At 41.0% G+C, this 16,949-nt stretch overlaps 1 protein-coding gene across 1 annotated transcript in view; it reads right to left on the reverse strand.

The window, feature by feature from the left end:
- Positions 1–16,949, reverse strand: part of MAP2K1 (mitogen-activated protein kinase kinase 1) — a 79,898-nt gene that overhangs the window by 29,523 nt on the left and 33,426 nt on the right. Inside the window, exons 2-5 of the mRNA XM_061180157.1 lie at positions 15,904–16,114; positions 14,535–14,681; positions 6,958–7,035; positions 6,323–6,374 (exon numbers count right to left, since the gene is read on the reverse strand). Coding sequence (XP_061036140.1) covers positions 6,323–6,374; positions 6,958–7,035; positions 14,535–14,681; positions 15,904–16,114 — 488 coding nt within the window. The remainder of the gene's footprint in view (positions 1–6,322; positions 6,375–6,957; positions 7,036–14,534; positions 14,682–15,903; positions 16,115–16,949) is intronic.

Genomic DNA, 16,949 nt, shown 5'->3' on the forward strand with positions numbered 1-16,949 from the left:
ATCCTCTCCAACATTTGTTATTTCTTGTCTTTCTTTTTTTTGAATTTTTGAATTTTATTTTATTTTTTATACAGCAGGCTCTTATTAGTTATCTATTTTATACATATTAGTGTATACATGTCAATCCCAATCTCCCAATTCATCACACCACCACCCCCCCCGCCACTTTCCCCCCTTGGTGTCTCTGTGTCTCTACATCTGTGTCTCTATTTCTGCCCTGCAAACCAGTTCATCTGTACCATTCTTCTAGGTTCCACATATATGCGTTAATAATGATATTTGTTTTTCTCTTTCTGACTTACTTCACTCTGTATGACAGTCTCTAGATCCATCCATGTCTCTACAAATGACCCAATTTTGTTCCTTTTTATGGCTGAGTAATATTCCATTGTATATATGTACCACATCTTTATCCATTCCTCAGTCGATGGACATTTAGGTTGCTTCCATGACCTGGCTATTGTAAATAGTGCTGCAGTGAACATTGGGGTGCATGTGTCTTTTTGAATTATGGTTTTCTCAGGGTATATGCCCAGTAGTGGGATTGCTGGGTCATATGGTAATTCTATTTTTAGTTTTTTAAGGAACCTCCATACTGTTCTCCACGGTGGCTGTATCAATTTACATTCCCACCACCAGTGCAAGAGGGTTCCCTTTTCTCCACACCCTCTCCAGTATTTGTTGTTTGTAGATTTTCTGATGATGCCCATTCTAACTGGTGTGAGGTGATACCTCATTGTAGTTTTGATTTGTATTTCTCTAATAATCAGTGATGTTGAGCAGCTTTTCATGGGCTTCTTGGCCATCTGTATATCTTCTTTGGAGAAATGTCTATTTAGGTCTCTGCCCATTTTGGATTGGGTTGTTTGTTTTTTTAATATTGAGCTGCATCAGCTGTTTATATATTTTGGAGATTAATCCTTTGTCCATTGATTCGTTTGCCAATATTTTCTCCTATTCTGAGGGTCATCTTTTCATCTTGTTTGTAGTTTCCTCTGCTTTGCAAAAGCTTTTAAGTTTCATTAGGTCCCATTTGTTTATTTTTGTTTTTATTTCCATTACTCTAGGAGATGGACCAAAAAAGATCTTGCTGTGATTTATGTCAAAGAGTGTTCTGCCTATGTTTTCCTCTAAGAGTTTTATAGTGTCCGGTCTTACATTTAGGTCTCTAATCCACTTTGAGTTTATTTTTGTGTATGGTGTTAGGGAGTGTTCTAATTTCATTCTTTTACATGTAGCTGTCCAGTTTTCCCAGCACCACTTATTGAAGAGACTGTCTTTTCTCCATTGTATATCCTTGCATCCTTTGTCATAGATTAGCTGACCATAAGTGTGTGGGTTTATCTCTGGGCTTTCCATCCTGTTGCATTGATCTATATTTCTGTTTTTGTGCCAGTACCATATTGTCTTGATTACTGCAGCTTTGTAGTATAGTCTGAAGTCAGGGAGTCTGATTGCTCCAGCTCCGTTTTTTTCCCTCAAGACTGCTTTGGCTATTCGGGGTCTTTTGTGCCTCCACACAAATTTTAAGATTTTTTGTTCTAGTTCTGTAAAAAATGCCACTGGTAATTTGACAGGGATTGAATTGAATCTGTAGATTGCTTTGGGTAGTAGAGTCATTTTCACAATATTGATTCTTCCAATCCAAGAACATGGTATATCTCTCCATCTGTTTGTGTCATCTTTGATTTCTTTCATCTGTGTCTTCTAGTTTTCTGAGTACAGGTCTTTTACCTCCTTAGCTAGGTTTATTCCTAGGTATTTTATTCTTTTTGTTGCAATGGTGAATGGGATTGTTCCTTTAATTTCTCTTTCTGCTCTTTCGTTGTTAGTGTATAGGAATGCAAGAGATTTCTGTGCATTAATTTTGTATCCTGCAACTTTACCAGATTCATTGATTAGCTCTAGTAGTTTTCTGGTGGCATCTTTAGGATTATCTATGTATAGATAGTATCATGTCATCTGCAAACAGTGACAGTTTGACTTCTTCTTTTCCAGTTTGTATTCTTTTTATTTCTTTTTCTTCTTTGATTGCCATGGCTAGAACTTCCAAAACTATGTTGAATAATAGTGGCGAGTCAACATCCTTGTCTTGTTCCTGATCTTAGAGGAAATGCCTTCAGTTTTCCACCATTGAGAATGATGTTTGCTGTGGGTTTGTCATATATGGCCTTTATTATGTTGAGGTAGGTTCCCTCTATGCCCACTTTCTGGAGAGTTTTTATCATAAATGCGTGCTGAATTTTGTCAAAAGCTTTTTCTGCATCTATTGGAGATGATCATATGGTTTTTATTCTTCAATTTGTTAATATGGTGTAACACATTGATTGATTTGCATATATTGACGAATCCTTGCATCCCTGGGATAAATCCCACTTGATCGTGGTGTATGATCCTTTTAACATGTTGTTGGATTCTGTTTGCTAGTATTTTGTTGAGGATTTTTGCATCTATATTCATCAGTGATATTGGTCTGTAATTTTCTTTTTTTGTAGTATCTTTGTCTGGTTTTGGGATCATGGTGATGGTGGCCTCACAGAATGAGTTTGGGAGTGTTCCTTCCTCTGCAATTTTTTGGAAGAGTTTGAGAAGGATGGGTGTTAGCTCTTCTCTAAATGTTTGATAGAATTCACCTGTGAAGCCATCTGGTCCTGGACTTTTGTTTGTTGGAAGATTTTTAATCACAGTTTCAATTTCATTACTGGTGACTGGTCTGTTCATATATTCTGTTTCTTCCTGGTTCAGTCTTGGAAGGTTATACCTTTCTAAGAACTTGTCCATTTCTTCCAGGTTGTCCATTTTATTGGCATAGAGTTGCTTGTAGTAATCTCTTAGGATGCTTTGTATTTCTGCGGTGTCTGTTGTAACTTCTCCTTTTTCATTTCTAATTTTATTGATTTGAGTCCTCTCCCTCTTTTTCTTGATGAGTCTGGCTAATGGTTTATCAATTTTGTTTATCTTCTCAAAGAACCAGCTTTTAGTTTTATTGATCTTTGCTATTGTTTTCTTTGTTTCTATTTCATTTATTTCTGCTCTGATCTTTATGATTTCTTTCCTTCTGCTAACTTTGGGTTTTGTTTGTTCTTCTTTCCCTAGTTCCTTTAGGTGTAAGGTTAGATTGTTTGAGACTTTTCTTGTTTCTTGAGGTAGGTTTGTATTGCTATAAACTTCCCTCTTAGAACTGCTTTTGCTGCATCCCATAGGTTTTGGATTTTCGTGTTTTTGTTGTAATTTGTTTCTAGGTATTTTTTGATTTCCTCTTTGATTTCTTCAGTGATCTCTTGGTTATTTAGTAACGTACTGTTTAGCCTCCATGTGTTTGTGTTTTTTATGTTTTCTCCCTGTAATTGATTTCTAATCTCATGGCGTTATGGTCATAAAAGGTGCTTGATATGATTTCAATTTTCTTAAATTTACTGAGGCTTGATTTGTGACCCAAGATGTGATCTATCCTGGAGAATGTTCCATGTGCACTTGAGAAGAAAGTGTAATCTGCTGTTTGGGGATGGAATGTCCTATAAATATCAATTAAATCTATCTGGTCTATCGTGTTATTTAAAGCTTGTGTTTCCTTATTAATTTTCTGTCTGGATGATCTGTCCATTGGTGTAAGTGAGGTGTTATAAAGTCCCCCACTATTACTGTGTTACTGTCGACTTCCTCTTTTATAGCTGTTAGCAGTTGCCTTATGTATTGAGGTGCTACTATGTTGGGTGCATATGTATTTATAATTGTTATATCTTCTTCTTGGATTGATCCCTTGATCATTATGTAGTGTCCTTCCTTGTATCTTGTAACAGTCTTTATTTTAAAGTCTATTTTATCTGATATGAGTATTGCTACTCCAGCTTTCTTTTGATTTCCATTTGCATGGAATATCTTTTTCCATCCCCTCACTTTCCATCTGTATGTGTCCCTTGGTCTGAAGTGGGTCTCTTGTAGACAGCATATATATTTTTACCCATTTTTTTTAAATTGCATTCTTTATCTTTTTATTATTAGGTTGTCAGAGGTCTTTATATATTCTAGATAAAGTCCTTTGATGGATATATGTTTTGCCAATATTTTCTCTTAGTCCATGGCTTGCCTTTTCATTTTTGTCACAGCGTCTTTGGAAAAGCAAATGTTATTAATTTAGATGAAGCTCAATTTATTGGTTTTTCCTTTATAGTTTGTGCTTTTTATGTCCCATTTTAAAACTCTTTGCTAAAACACAGTCACTAAGATAGTCTCCTATGTTTTCTTTTAGAAGTTTTAGAAGTTTTATGATCCACTGAGAGTTAATTTTTGTATATAGCGTGAGGTAATGGTAGAGGTTCATTTTTGTGCATATGGATATCCAATTGTTCAGCATCATTTGTTGAATAGATTCTTCTTCCCCTATTGAACTACTTTGGAATCTTTGCCAAAACTCAATTGACTCTATATGTATGTGTCTGTTTCTGAACTCTTCATTATGTTCTATTTGATCTATTATGCTTAGCTTCACACCAATGCAACACTCTATTGATTACTGTAGCTTTCTAATAAACCTTGAAGTCAGGTAGTCTAAGTCCCCCAACTTCGTTTTTCCTTTTTAAAGTTGTTTTGGCTATTCTAGGTTCTTTGCATTTCCCTATAAATTTTAGACAAAATTTGTCAACTCTACAAAGGCTACTGGGATTTTCAGTGGGATGGCTTTGAATCTACAGATCAAATAAAGCAAAACTGACATCTTAAGAATACTGATGGTGGTTGTGGTTGCATAACAATGTGAATGTACTTAATGCCACTGACCTGTATATTTTATTTCTTTTTTTAAAATTCTACTTGAACTGTACATTTTTAAATGGTTAAAATGATAAATTTTATGTTATGTATATTTTACAAGTTTAAAAATTTAATTAAGAAAACAATACCTATTCTAAAATTTAGAATGTATTACCTAATATATAGTGGCTCATAAGCTGGCCAGTCAATTTCACCAGTCCACTCCTCTCTTCCTCCACCATCCCTCCCTAGACCTGTCACTATTAGCACACTGTAGCTAAAGGGACATGGCCAAGAGCACTGTGTTTTTCCATTTGTCCTTCCTCTGGCTTCTTCATCTTTTTTTAAAAATAAACTTTATTGAGGTATAACTTATATACTGTAAAATGCAACCACTTTAGCGGAAAGTTTGACTTTTTTTTTTTTTTTTTTTTTATTTATTTATTTATGGCTGTGTTGGGTCTTTGTTTCTGTGCGAGGGCTTTCTCTAGTTGTGGCAAGTGGGGGCCACTCTTCATCGCGGTGCGCGGGCCTCTCACTATCGCGGCCTCTCTTGTTGCGGAGCACAGGCTCCAGACGCGCAGGCTCAGTAATTGTGGCTCACGGGCCCAGCTGCTCTGCGGCATGTGGGATCTTCCCAGACCAGGGCTTGAACCCGTGTCCCCTGCATTGGCAGGCAGATTCTCAACCACTGCGCCACCGGGGAAGCCCGGAAAGTTTGACTTTTGATAAACGCATATACCCACGTATTTACCACCACAATCTAGTATAACATTTCATCACCCCAGAAAGTTCCGTCATGCCTCATTGATGTTAATCTCTCCCTAAACCCTCAGGTAACCACTGATCTACTTTCTGTCCCTATAGATCTGTGTTGTTTTCTCTATAATTTTATATACATAGAAACAGTTTGTAATGTTTTGGGTCAGACTTCTTTCATCCAGCAGAAGTGTTTTTGATATTCATCAAAACTACATGTGTCAATAGCCTGTTATTTTTATTGCTGACTAATACTCTCTTTATGGCTATATTGTAATTTGTTTATCTCTTTGCCTGTTGAAGAACATTTTAGTTATTTCTACTGTGAATATAGCTGCTTTAAACATGTGTATACGAGTCTGTATGGACATACGTTTTCATTTATCTTGAATAAATATCTAAGAGTGGTATGGTTATATGATAAGTGTATGTGTACCTTTATTAAAAGAACCCAGAGTTTCTTTTAGAGTCATACTCATATCCAGTTAGTCATGGCTTTGGGCCTACGCACAGTCTAGTCCAATGGGCAGCCAGGGACACCGGGGGCTGGGTAACTAAGTTCTAGCTGGGCATCTGGTCTGTGCATACTGGGTGACTATATCTGTCACAGCCTCGGGTAACAGGTATACCACATACTAAAAAGAGGATGGTTCTTGCTGCTCCAGATATCAAACTAAATAGTCAAAGAGTGGTAGTAAAAATCAAAAATACTAGCAAATGGCTTTTATACCAAAACAAAACACAAAAGAGGCTGCAACAACTTTTAGACTTCAGCAAAAATCCAAAACATAACAACTAGCAAATAAATTCTTACCTCTGTGCATAATCTTGTGCTTCTCCCTCAGGTATGTCAGGCCTTTTATTACCTAGGGGAAAGGAAATGTAAAAAGATGGAAACTGAAATAGTGGTGTTTAGAAAATACTCAACCTTTCTATTTTAAAATGATCTAGGAAATATTTCATCTAACATCACAAATTTGCCTTCTTCCCTTAGTTTTCTTCTCTCTTTTGATTTTTTAACCTGTCTTATCAAGAAACCATCTTTTTACATGGTATATAGAGTATGATTTTTAAGCAAAATTGATTATTGCAAGTTTAGACAACTGTAAAAAAACCCACGTTGCTTGAATTCATTTATTTCCAAATCTGCAATCTAAAAAAGAGGCTTTCTGATGCCACAAATGGGAATTCTTTTGGATACCCTGTCCTATTTTTCAAGACAGATTTTAATATACAGAAATCTACTTTGCTAGTTTTAGTGAGAAAGAGCAGGGAGTCGGGGGTGGAGATATTGTATCTAGAATCTAGATAGAGAAAATTCTGGTGAAAAACCTAACTTTTCTTACAAACCTTCCCTTTGTTGACTTCCTACCTTCCTCCTTGTCCCTTTCCTACCAACTCAACTTATCAATGAGTGAACCTGGAAGAAAAACTTCTCAATATACTCACAGCAATGCTAACTTTTCCTAAAATTTGTTCAGGAATTCTTCCAGCTTTCTTCAGGACTTGATCCAAGGAACCCCCATCCTAAGAATAAGAATACCAGCCCATTTAGTGACAATGTTTCTAACTATTCTTTCAAGTGTTAAACTTCAGCAGGAAAGTAAATCTCACACATGACAAATCTTCCTAGAAGGGCACCCTTCGGTTTGTTCCAGATATCAAGTAAGACATGAATGCAAAACATTGTGGGAGCTGCCAAACAACTAATAACTCAAATCTTATGAATAATCATTAAATAAGTTACTAATTTAGTGGTCAAAAATTACTAATTCAGTGGTCAAATTACTAATTCTACTGAACTGACAGAATAGAGCAGCAGTTAGGAGTGCAGGCTCTAGTGGCAAACTGTCTAAATTTGCATCCCAACTCTTACTATCTAGTGGACATTGAACAAGTTACTCTACTTGTAAAATGTGGATGATAATAATTATAAGGCTATTATGATATTCATAGGGCTATTATAAGTATTAAACAAGCTCATATATATAAAGCCCTTAGAACAATGTCTAGCCCATAGTAAGTGCTCAATAAATGTTTGCCATTTTGTCACCATTGTGTAAGTCACAACTTGCATTTGGCATTATCCTAACAAATTATATTTAATAAAATCCAAAGAAAAATGTCATAGAAAGCAATCATTCATTCCACAAATCCTACAAAATGCCATGCACTGTGTTAGGTTCTATGGGGAATAAAGATACAAAAAAGACCTAGCTCTTGTCCTCAATAAATTTACAAACTAGTAGGAGAAATATACGACTCAATATAATATAACAAAACAGAATAAATGTATAGTAAAAGTGCTACACACACACACAGAAGAAGGGAGAATTCTGCCTTCACTTAGAAGATAGCATTTGAGCTGAAATCTTACTCAAAGAATGAGCATGATTTCCTTACCTGGAAAAGGAGAGGGGCAAGGGGACAACAGAACAGAGCGGAAGCACGCTCCTAACCACTGGAGTGCCAGGGAATTCCCAAGAACAGCGTATCTCAACAAGATCAAAAGCAGAGAAGCATTAAATTGCTTAGTACTCCTGGGATGACATGCGGTTCATTCACTGTGGGTGTATGAAGAAATGCAGGGATGGATCAGGCTGGAAATGGCCATCTGTGGCCAGATCATGGAGCCCCACCAAGAAACTAAGACCTGACTTTACGGAGGCAGAAGGAAAGGTACCCAAACCATAGCAGCTGAGAGAAAGAGACAGGGCAATTAGCAAGCAGCTGATCAGGCGGAGATGACATGAGCAGGACCCAGGGCAGAGGCGGTGGAAAGGGAGTACGCAAGAGGGGATAACACATGTGGAGTGAAGCTGGCTTCTGCAGGGCTCGCATACAAGGGCCTTCCCATCCGTGAAGGCTACATTTTAACCTGAGATCTTGAAAAAATGCTCACTCAAGGAACCCTCACGTGTTGAGACAGAAATATGTTCCTGCCTCTATGGCTTCGGGTGTAGCCAATTATCAGTCAGAATATAAAATTACCCGAGAAGTAGAGATAATTCCTACAAATTCAGATTGATTTTCTAAAGTATCCTGTCTACACTGGGCGGCTACCATCGTCAACTATCATCTCTTAATCACCTCTGTGTAAGGCAGAGGGATACATGAGGAACTAGGAATGGGAAAAACTGTAAGTACAGGAAAAAATACCCTCTGCCTGGGGAGACAGAACATATTCATAAAGAGGCAAGGCACCTTAAATCCTCCTCTGAACAAGGCAGGGAACAAACAGTTGAATGAAGAGAACACACACTGCTACAGGTGCTCAGAGGAGGAAGCAATTCCTGGACAAAGCGGCCAAGGGAAGGGCTCACGACACGAGTGACACACGGAAGCTGAGCCTTGGAGGTGGGTGAGATCTGGGTAGGAGAAGCAGAGAGGTGTTCCCACTGACATCCTGCCTCCAAAACCACCCAGCCTTTAAGATGCAGCCATGCAATGTAAGGTCACAGAACAATGCATAACATAATAAAGAAAAGAAGGACGGAGAATAATCCATTTTTATAAAAATTAAAAAGTGTGCATATACTCACACAAACCAGAATATCAAAAATGTTACCAAAATGTTCCAGTCTAGATAGTAAGATTATCAGGGGTCTTTGTTGTGCGATAGTTTCTTCTTTGTGCTTTTCTATGGTTTATACATTTTCTACAATAAATAAATGTCTTACCTTTTAAAATTACTGACCTCATTTATGAAAGTGGAGAATTAAATCTATAAATCAATTAACAGATACTTACTGAGCGCCCATGTTGTAAAAAGGCATCATTAGGTAGCTACAACACTACCTAAAGGAGGTGAGAAAATAGGTAAGACTCGTTCAGGGATACAGAGCTCTCAGGAAATGTTACCTAAAACAATGCTAAAAATAGATTATCAACTTAAAAAGTCTATGCTTATAAAAAGGATAGTTTGGACCAATGACTTTCTATCACAGATCAACTCTGGATCATGGATGCTGATAGAAAAAGAAAACAGTACAGGTATACTCAAATGCACACTAACACCCCTGAATACGTTAAACTTCTCATCAAAATAAACTCCCTAGCACAACTACCTAATGGTGGGTCAGACAACGAAGGAGCACAGGGGAGGATTTCAAAATTCAACCTAAAATTCAAATGGGCCATAATCTCCACATGGATATGAGCATGGAATTATCAATCTAGAGTCAAAGAGAACTCCTCTGTAAACACACATTTTCCAAGAGCCCTTGGAAGAGCCCTACCCAGGCGGTGAGCCAGGCTGGGGTCTGAGTCATCCTTTGAGCCTGGCTGCCTTCACAATGCCACAGGCCCCTGGTGGCCAAATCAGGACAGCGCCACAGCCCAGGTAACCACACCCAAGTCAGCAGGCTCCTAGAAATGCCACAGCGCCTCTCAATTTCCCTTACTCACAGGAACAGGGACTCCAGTGCAGAAAGTTTCCAGCCATTTCTGTTTTGCTTTCAGTCGAATGTGGTTTCAGACTCTTTGTTTGAACGACTTTGCCTAATTATCAGGGAGGACTATACACTTAAAACTAGGTAACAGAGCAATTTTGTCCAAATCGGATGCAAACGAGGCAGAAGAGCTAGCCTGTGGTTCTCAGGTTCCACAGCCAGGACAGGGCGGCCCAGCTAACTGTCTTGGTTTACACTTTCTCTGGGGGTTGTGGTAAACATTTCTGTCAAAAAAGAGGAAATGCTGGCTCTCCTCCCTTTAACCTCCTCTGCGCTACAAGCAGAGTTACAGAGTGAAGAACAGGATTAGCAGGATTTAAGAAGCATGAACCACATCAGGATCAGCCAGTGTTGCCTGCGACTCACCTCACAAACTTTCAATTCTACTGCACTGTTGCCAAGGACCTGCCTTCGCTGACTAAAGCTGCTGAAACTGTGCTTATTTTTAGAAGCCAATTATTAACTAAGTCAGTGGTGCTTTTGTGAAGGTTTTCTACAGAAGAGACAAATGCTTTATGGAAAAAAAAAGAGCTCAAAAGCTTTTACTCCTGCATGAGAACCATCAACCCTGAGTCCCCAGTTCTCTGGTTGCTCAGCTACCACCTGAGCAGGAATCTACTTCCCCAAAGACAAGAACATTCCTGTTCTGATCAGGCAGCATCCACGTACCCCTTGGGTCTCAAAACTCAGACTGGGTAGTGCAAACACAGCTTACGTCTAGAAAAGGTCAGCCCCTAGCCAGGTGCATTAAGAAGATGGGGCTCCATGCACGTTGATGACAAATTTACTTTAAACTGCATCCAAAAAACAATCTGAGCAGTGCATAAGTAGACAGTACATGGTAAAGCAAATATGGCAAAATGTTAACGGTAGAATCTAGGTGGTGGCTTTAGAGTGTACATTACACAATTCCTTCAACTTCCTGTACTTTTGAAATTTTTCATAGTAAAGTGTTGGGGGAAAATGCCAATGACAAGGAACATCATGCAAAGACTGTGACACGGAGAGGACCAAAGAATCTTAGAAGCTGGGATATGGCTAATGAACAGAACTCTATATGACAACACCTTTGAAATGTGGAAGCTGAGACAAAGCAGAAATCCCTAAAGAGAAGTGGCAGCCAGTGGTCAGAGAATTGTCCTATCACAAGCAGCCAGTGCAGGAGTTCTCCTGCAGGAGGGCTTGCTCAGGGACCAGGGAAGGGGTGAGAGGGCCCAGCCTAGAGCAGAAAGCTACTCTGGAGCATGGCTACTTGAACTTCAGGCCACAACTGCTTCCTTACAGGGTCCCGTCCCTGGCAACTCTGAGCCTCTCCACTAGTGTTAACAGACAGTTCCAGCTGCCCTCTGAGCCTAGGTATACCCAGGAACAGAAGGCCCTAACTCTCTCTTGAGCCCTAACTCTCTCTTGAGCTCTGACCATGCGCTCTCCCATCCTGCTTCCCTCATCCAGTCATTCAACACATATCACCTAATAGGTGCCCTACACTCTGCTTGGCCCTCAGAAAGGTTTTGACCCTCCCAGTCTCTGACAGCCAGTTTTCCACACTCAGGCCTCCCAGGGTAATTCCAGAGATACCTTCTGCTTCAGGGACTTACGTGGGAGGATCTCAATATCCCCAGAGAGCCAAAGCCATGGGGGAAAACAACTGACCTGCAAGTACTAGAAACGGGCCAAGAGAATGGGAAACCATCCCTTGTGACATCCTGTGTCATCTCCTCCTCCAGGAGGGAAAGGCTGGACAAGGGCAAGGAGCACGAGGTTGTGATCAACGTCTATGAATACAGAGTGAAGAAAGGATTCCAGAATGAGGAAGCCTCAACACAGGTCAATTTAAGACAGACAGAAAGACTGAACTCCACATGGCAAGAGGCCACATAAGGCCAATAAAAGAGGTTCCAGCAGGATCTGAATAAATGAATAGGGCACTGACTATCAACGTTTAGGGCCTGATCTTAACCTCTGAAGCAAGCACCCTGGAGTTCAACCATGCTCAAACCTGCAGATAGCCTCCTGGTTCCTCTATTAAAGGGAGAGGAACAGAACTTGGAGGTTACTTAAGAAAGAATTTCTGATGGTTCAGAAGACAGCAGGCATGAGGTGACGCATACCCGGTGCTCAGAAGCCCTCACGTCCACACCGATACTCTTCACTTGAGAAGGTCCTAGAACACAGCCATGCAGCCTGTGAACAGCTCTGGGGGCAGAGACGCTGCTCTCAATGTTTCCATCCCCTTGGCAGCTCATGTGGCAGTCTGCCCTAATAAGCACTAAAATAAATGTTTGTGAAGCTGAACCCATGTTGATTAACTAATGTAATCAAGTGACTGGCTACAACTGCCAAAAACCATAGAAACACAGAATGTTAGCATGGGGAGGGGTCCCTAGAGAACAGCCAGTCCAAACATTTCTCTGCAGAAATGAGAAAATCTTGAGAGAGTATATGACTTACATTATGTAATGGAGAGACCATGAAATTTAAGGAAAGCGGACCTGGTTAGAGACACTGGTTAGAGCTCAGCTCTGACACTTACTGGTTATATAACTTAGACTAATTACTAAACCTCTCAAGGCCTTGCTCTCTCCATCTACCAGCTTGGGGTGGGGGTGGGGGTCAATCCATGTCATATGACAGGGCTGATGTGATTAAGAGGTCACATAACATGAAAAGGACCCAACAAGTGGTAGAAGATGGAAAAGCTAGTTACCATTATGTCCAGCCATGCCACCACCCATCTTCCGTTATTTTGGCAAGACCCAAGAGGAAAAAAGGCTACTCTGGCCTCTCCTGTTTTATCACTGGTTGACCACCATCACCTCCACCCTCTTCCCCTTCTAGTTTTCAAGGACCTCCAGTGCCATTTACACATCTTCATCCAACTCTTGGGCTAAAGCTGGAAAACCAACCATCATCAGCACAAAGAGCACAAGAAACCCAAAGGATAAGGAGCAGCCCCCTCCCCCTGCCCTACCCCACCCCACCAAAGGGAGGTTAAAACCCAAGTGGAAAATAATCAGCACCCCAGGCCTGGGCTAGGACCAAGCCAGAAACATTCATATGCTTCCCACAGAGACTGCTTCACTCTCCTTGAAGCAAGAAGGAACGAGAGCTTTCTCAGTGACCTTCAGACGCACAGAAGACATTTTCAGAATCTACGTTCCAAATGGCGCCACAGAAGTCAGCACATGACTGCAACACTGTGTATGGCACTTCTTGATCATTGAAACGAAGAGATGTTCAAAATAATGGGGGCACCAGCAAGGGACAAACCTCTCAGGAGGGTTCTCCTGGAGTTCATTAAGACCAGGCCCTGGGGCTCTCATTCCAGAGGTGAGGGCAGGTCTAGAGAGTCAGGAAGGAAGTGGAGAACTTACTGAGGGACACTAGGCTGGACTGAAAGCAGAGCAACCACAAAGCATGTAGACTCAATCACGTCAGCCCTTGTCTCTGAACTGTCAGCCCCAGTGAGAATAAAGCAAAAGCTAAAGTTTGCAGAAGGCATGCTCTGAGTCACACAGTGTGCTGGAAGACTTACAACTCTTATTTTAATCAATCCTCACTACAACGAGGCAGGTATAACAATGGCCATTTTATAGATGAGGAAACTGAGAATCAGAAAGATAAAGAAACTTGCCCAAGGTCATGACAAGAAGGTGACAATCTGTAAACAAATAATTACTGAGCACCTGCTGTGGCTTTGGAGACACAATGGCAAACAAGACAAGGTGTCCACTTGGATTTTTGTGGAGAAGGGAGATATGAATAAACATCTCAGATTCCAAAGTCCCCTGTGCCATGCTGCCTACTGGGGACAGAAAAGCATTAGCAACCGTGAAGCCAGCCTCTCTCTTTGAAATTCTGGCCATCAAGGATGGAAACAGAGCCCCAGTCACTATCCGGTAGATTCAACAAAGTACACTGGGGTCAGACAGCCTTGGTTTAAATTCTACCAATTCCACTTACCAGCTGTATGACCTTGGGTAAGTTATTCCATTTCTCTGAGCCTCAGTTTCCTCATTCGTAAAATGCAGATAATGTATCTAACTCAATAAGGTGTTATAAAAATGTAATAAAATATTAATTTGCTTAGGGTAGTGCTTGATATGATATACACCCAATAAATACTAGCTTATCAGTAATAGTTTTGCTAACCCTGCTCTTAAAGCCGGTTATAAACTCTCTGAAAACAGGGACTGTTTCACTTATCTTCATAACCCCAGAACATGTACCTAGCACACAGCATGGCATGTAATAAATGGATTTAAACTATATTAACCAGATTTTACCCACATCAAAATCTTGGGGTCAAGAAAACTGGGAGATGTGCTCTTGGTACAACCACCAGGGACACCTGATTGCTGCCACCTCTCTTTGAAGAGACAGGGACCTAGGAAAGAGGCCTGTCATCTTCTTGGCTATTCCAACTTCTACAGCCAGGCTTCCCACATGCCCAAGACAGTGATCTGGACCCAGGGAGGAACAAGGAAGCAGCCGGTCACATCCCAGACCAAAGATTAGACCAGAGCCACCCACTTCCCAGGCCGCTGCTTCAGAGGCTGACAGGTTGCCACATACCATGTGCTCCATGCAGATACTGATCTCGCCATCACTGTAGAATGCACCGTAGAAGCCCACAATGTAAGGGGAGTTGCACTCATGTAGAACCTGCAGCTCCCGTATGATCTGGTTCCGGATTGCAGGTTTGATCTCCAGGTGAATTAGCTGGGAAAAGAAAGGTAGAAGGAAGAGAAGCTTTAAAAATATATGGATGGATGATGGATGGGTAGATGGATGGATACGAGCTTTCTTAAATGCTTAAGCTCTTAAAGGTAGGAAGAGAGGAAACAGGCAAGTTTTAACAAACAAGTTTCTGCCCAACCAGAACACTGAGTGCCAACATAACCAAGCAAGACTAAGGAAGAGGGGGCTCACCCCTCCCAAGAACAAAAGGACCTGTGAAACTGGGAGATATGGGGAAAGTAGCCTTAAGGACTTGGTTTATACTCAAGGGTTGTAGGACCAGAAAGGTATGAGGAACTGGGTCTGACAATCTAAGCTGCCCTAGAGATTTACCCTTGACTTTAGGGGTCTGATGTGGTTGAGATTTAGCCAAGGCCTTAGGGGTCACCTTATGTTCCCCGCCCCCCCCACCCCCAATGTTGTCCCTTGTTTCAGCTGGGGAGACAGGTGACAGATACATGAAATGTTTACTGGATAAGGCTGAGCTTCTAAAAAGAGCCATGGACAATGAGTGTCAGAGGACATGGAAGCAGTGGTTACCAGCGCGGGTGGGAGCAGCTAGTGAAGGCTAGACAGGAGGTGGGCCTTGAAGATGGGCAGTGTTTGAAAAGATGGAAGGAATAGCATGAGCAAAAATATGTGGACAGAAATGAACATGGTGTGCTGTGAAACACGGAAGAGTCCAACCTCGCTGTCCAGAAAGAGGAGGACCCAGGGTCACCAGGAAGGGAAGTCCAGCTCAAAGACCACATGCCATGTTGGGGAGCCGAGATGTTATACTGCAGGGAGATGAAGGGGAACCACTGGCAGGGGTGGAACTCGGAGAAACAACATGAAATCAGTGTTTTTTGTGTGTCCCTGGGGCTGGGTAAATGAAAGCAGCTTCTGCTCTTGATAAATGGCAAACGAGCATCTCAGATTTCTTTCCAGAGCACACAGAAAACTAACAAATGGTCACTTGCTGTTATTTTCCAGTCTGGGCAACGGGATAAATACCCTAACACATCATGAGTGTGTTTATCTATAATCTAATAGATAACATGAGTTCAAAATTCAAACAGCACAAAAACGTACTGAATGAAAAGTCAGTTTTCCTTCCACCCTTGTCTCCAGGCCCCCAGGTCTTCTAAAAGGTAATCCAATTACCTGTTCACCAAGGCAAGCTTGATTCAGTCCTTTTTTTTTTTTTTTAAAGTGGCCTCACCTTTCTGGCCATAACCAGACCGGACGGCTTGTGGGAGACCTTGAACACCACACCTCCATTGCCAGCACCCAGCTCACTGATCTTCTCAAAGTCGTCATCCTTCAGTTCTCCCACCTTCTGCTTCTGGGTAAGGAAGGCCTCAAGGCGCTTCCGCTGCTGTTCATCGAGCTCCAGCTCCTCCAGCTTCTTTTGCAAGGCCTCCAGGTTGGTCCTGTCCCAAAGTAGGAAGCACGGGTCAACACTGTCATCAGAGAAGTCCACCCAGAGGAGCACCCTTGCTGTGGAGAGCTCCAGCTCTGGGGCCAGAGAGAGAACTGATCGAGGCAGCTCAGGGGAAGGTCCCATCTGCTGTGGCTCTACCCCCTGCACTCCACCACCCCACACAACTCACCACAGACACACTTCCCCTCTCAAGGCCTGCTCTCCTCATTTGTAAAATAGGGGAATTAGTTCTCTCTCAATATGCTCTGAGCCTACGAGACGAACTGCTAAATCTACTAAAATCCAGAGTGAGCCACCTTAATTTGCTTTAAAACCCCAGTATCAAAAGACCCACTAGTGCTGGTTTTAACAACACCATATACAAAATAAAATCTATTTCCTAAAACCACTATATTGAAACCAAAGCACATTATCAAAACAGGCTCTAAACTGAGTCACAATAGAAACCCTCCCTTCCAATGTGATCAGATCAGGAACAAGGTCAATCAAAATAGAGCAAAAAGGATACACCTAAATTTTTATTTTTGCAAAACATATGAAAGTGCATTCATTCACCCACCTGCTAACACAAGGAGAGGCCCTCTCTTTAAGAGCCCCACATCATCTTTCTTACATGAACCAGAAGAGAATACAATGTCTATAATTTCCAAATACTGATTCTTTAGCGTAAAAATGTAGACAGAGTAATCTCAGAATAAAACTTTAAGAGTTTGATGACTTCCCCCAATTTTAATGCTCGCCTAATTTAACAGTAATTTTTTTTTAAATTACCATTTCTTATTTATTTATTTATTTACTTATTTATTTATGGCTGCGTTGGGTCT

Source organism: Eubalaena glacialis, chromosome 2 (assembly GCF_028564815.1).
Source record: "Eubalaena glacialis isolate mEubGla1 chromosome 2, mEubGla1.1.hap2.+ XY, whole genome shotgun sequence".
NCBI classification, from domain to species: Eukaryota; Metazoa; Chordata; class Mammalia; order Artiodactyla; family Balaenidae; genus Eubalaena; species Eubalaena glacialis.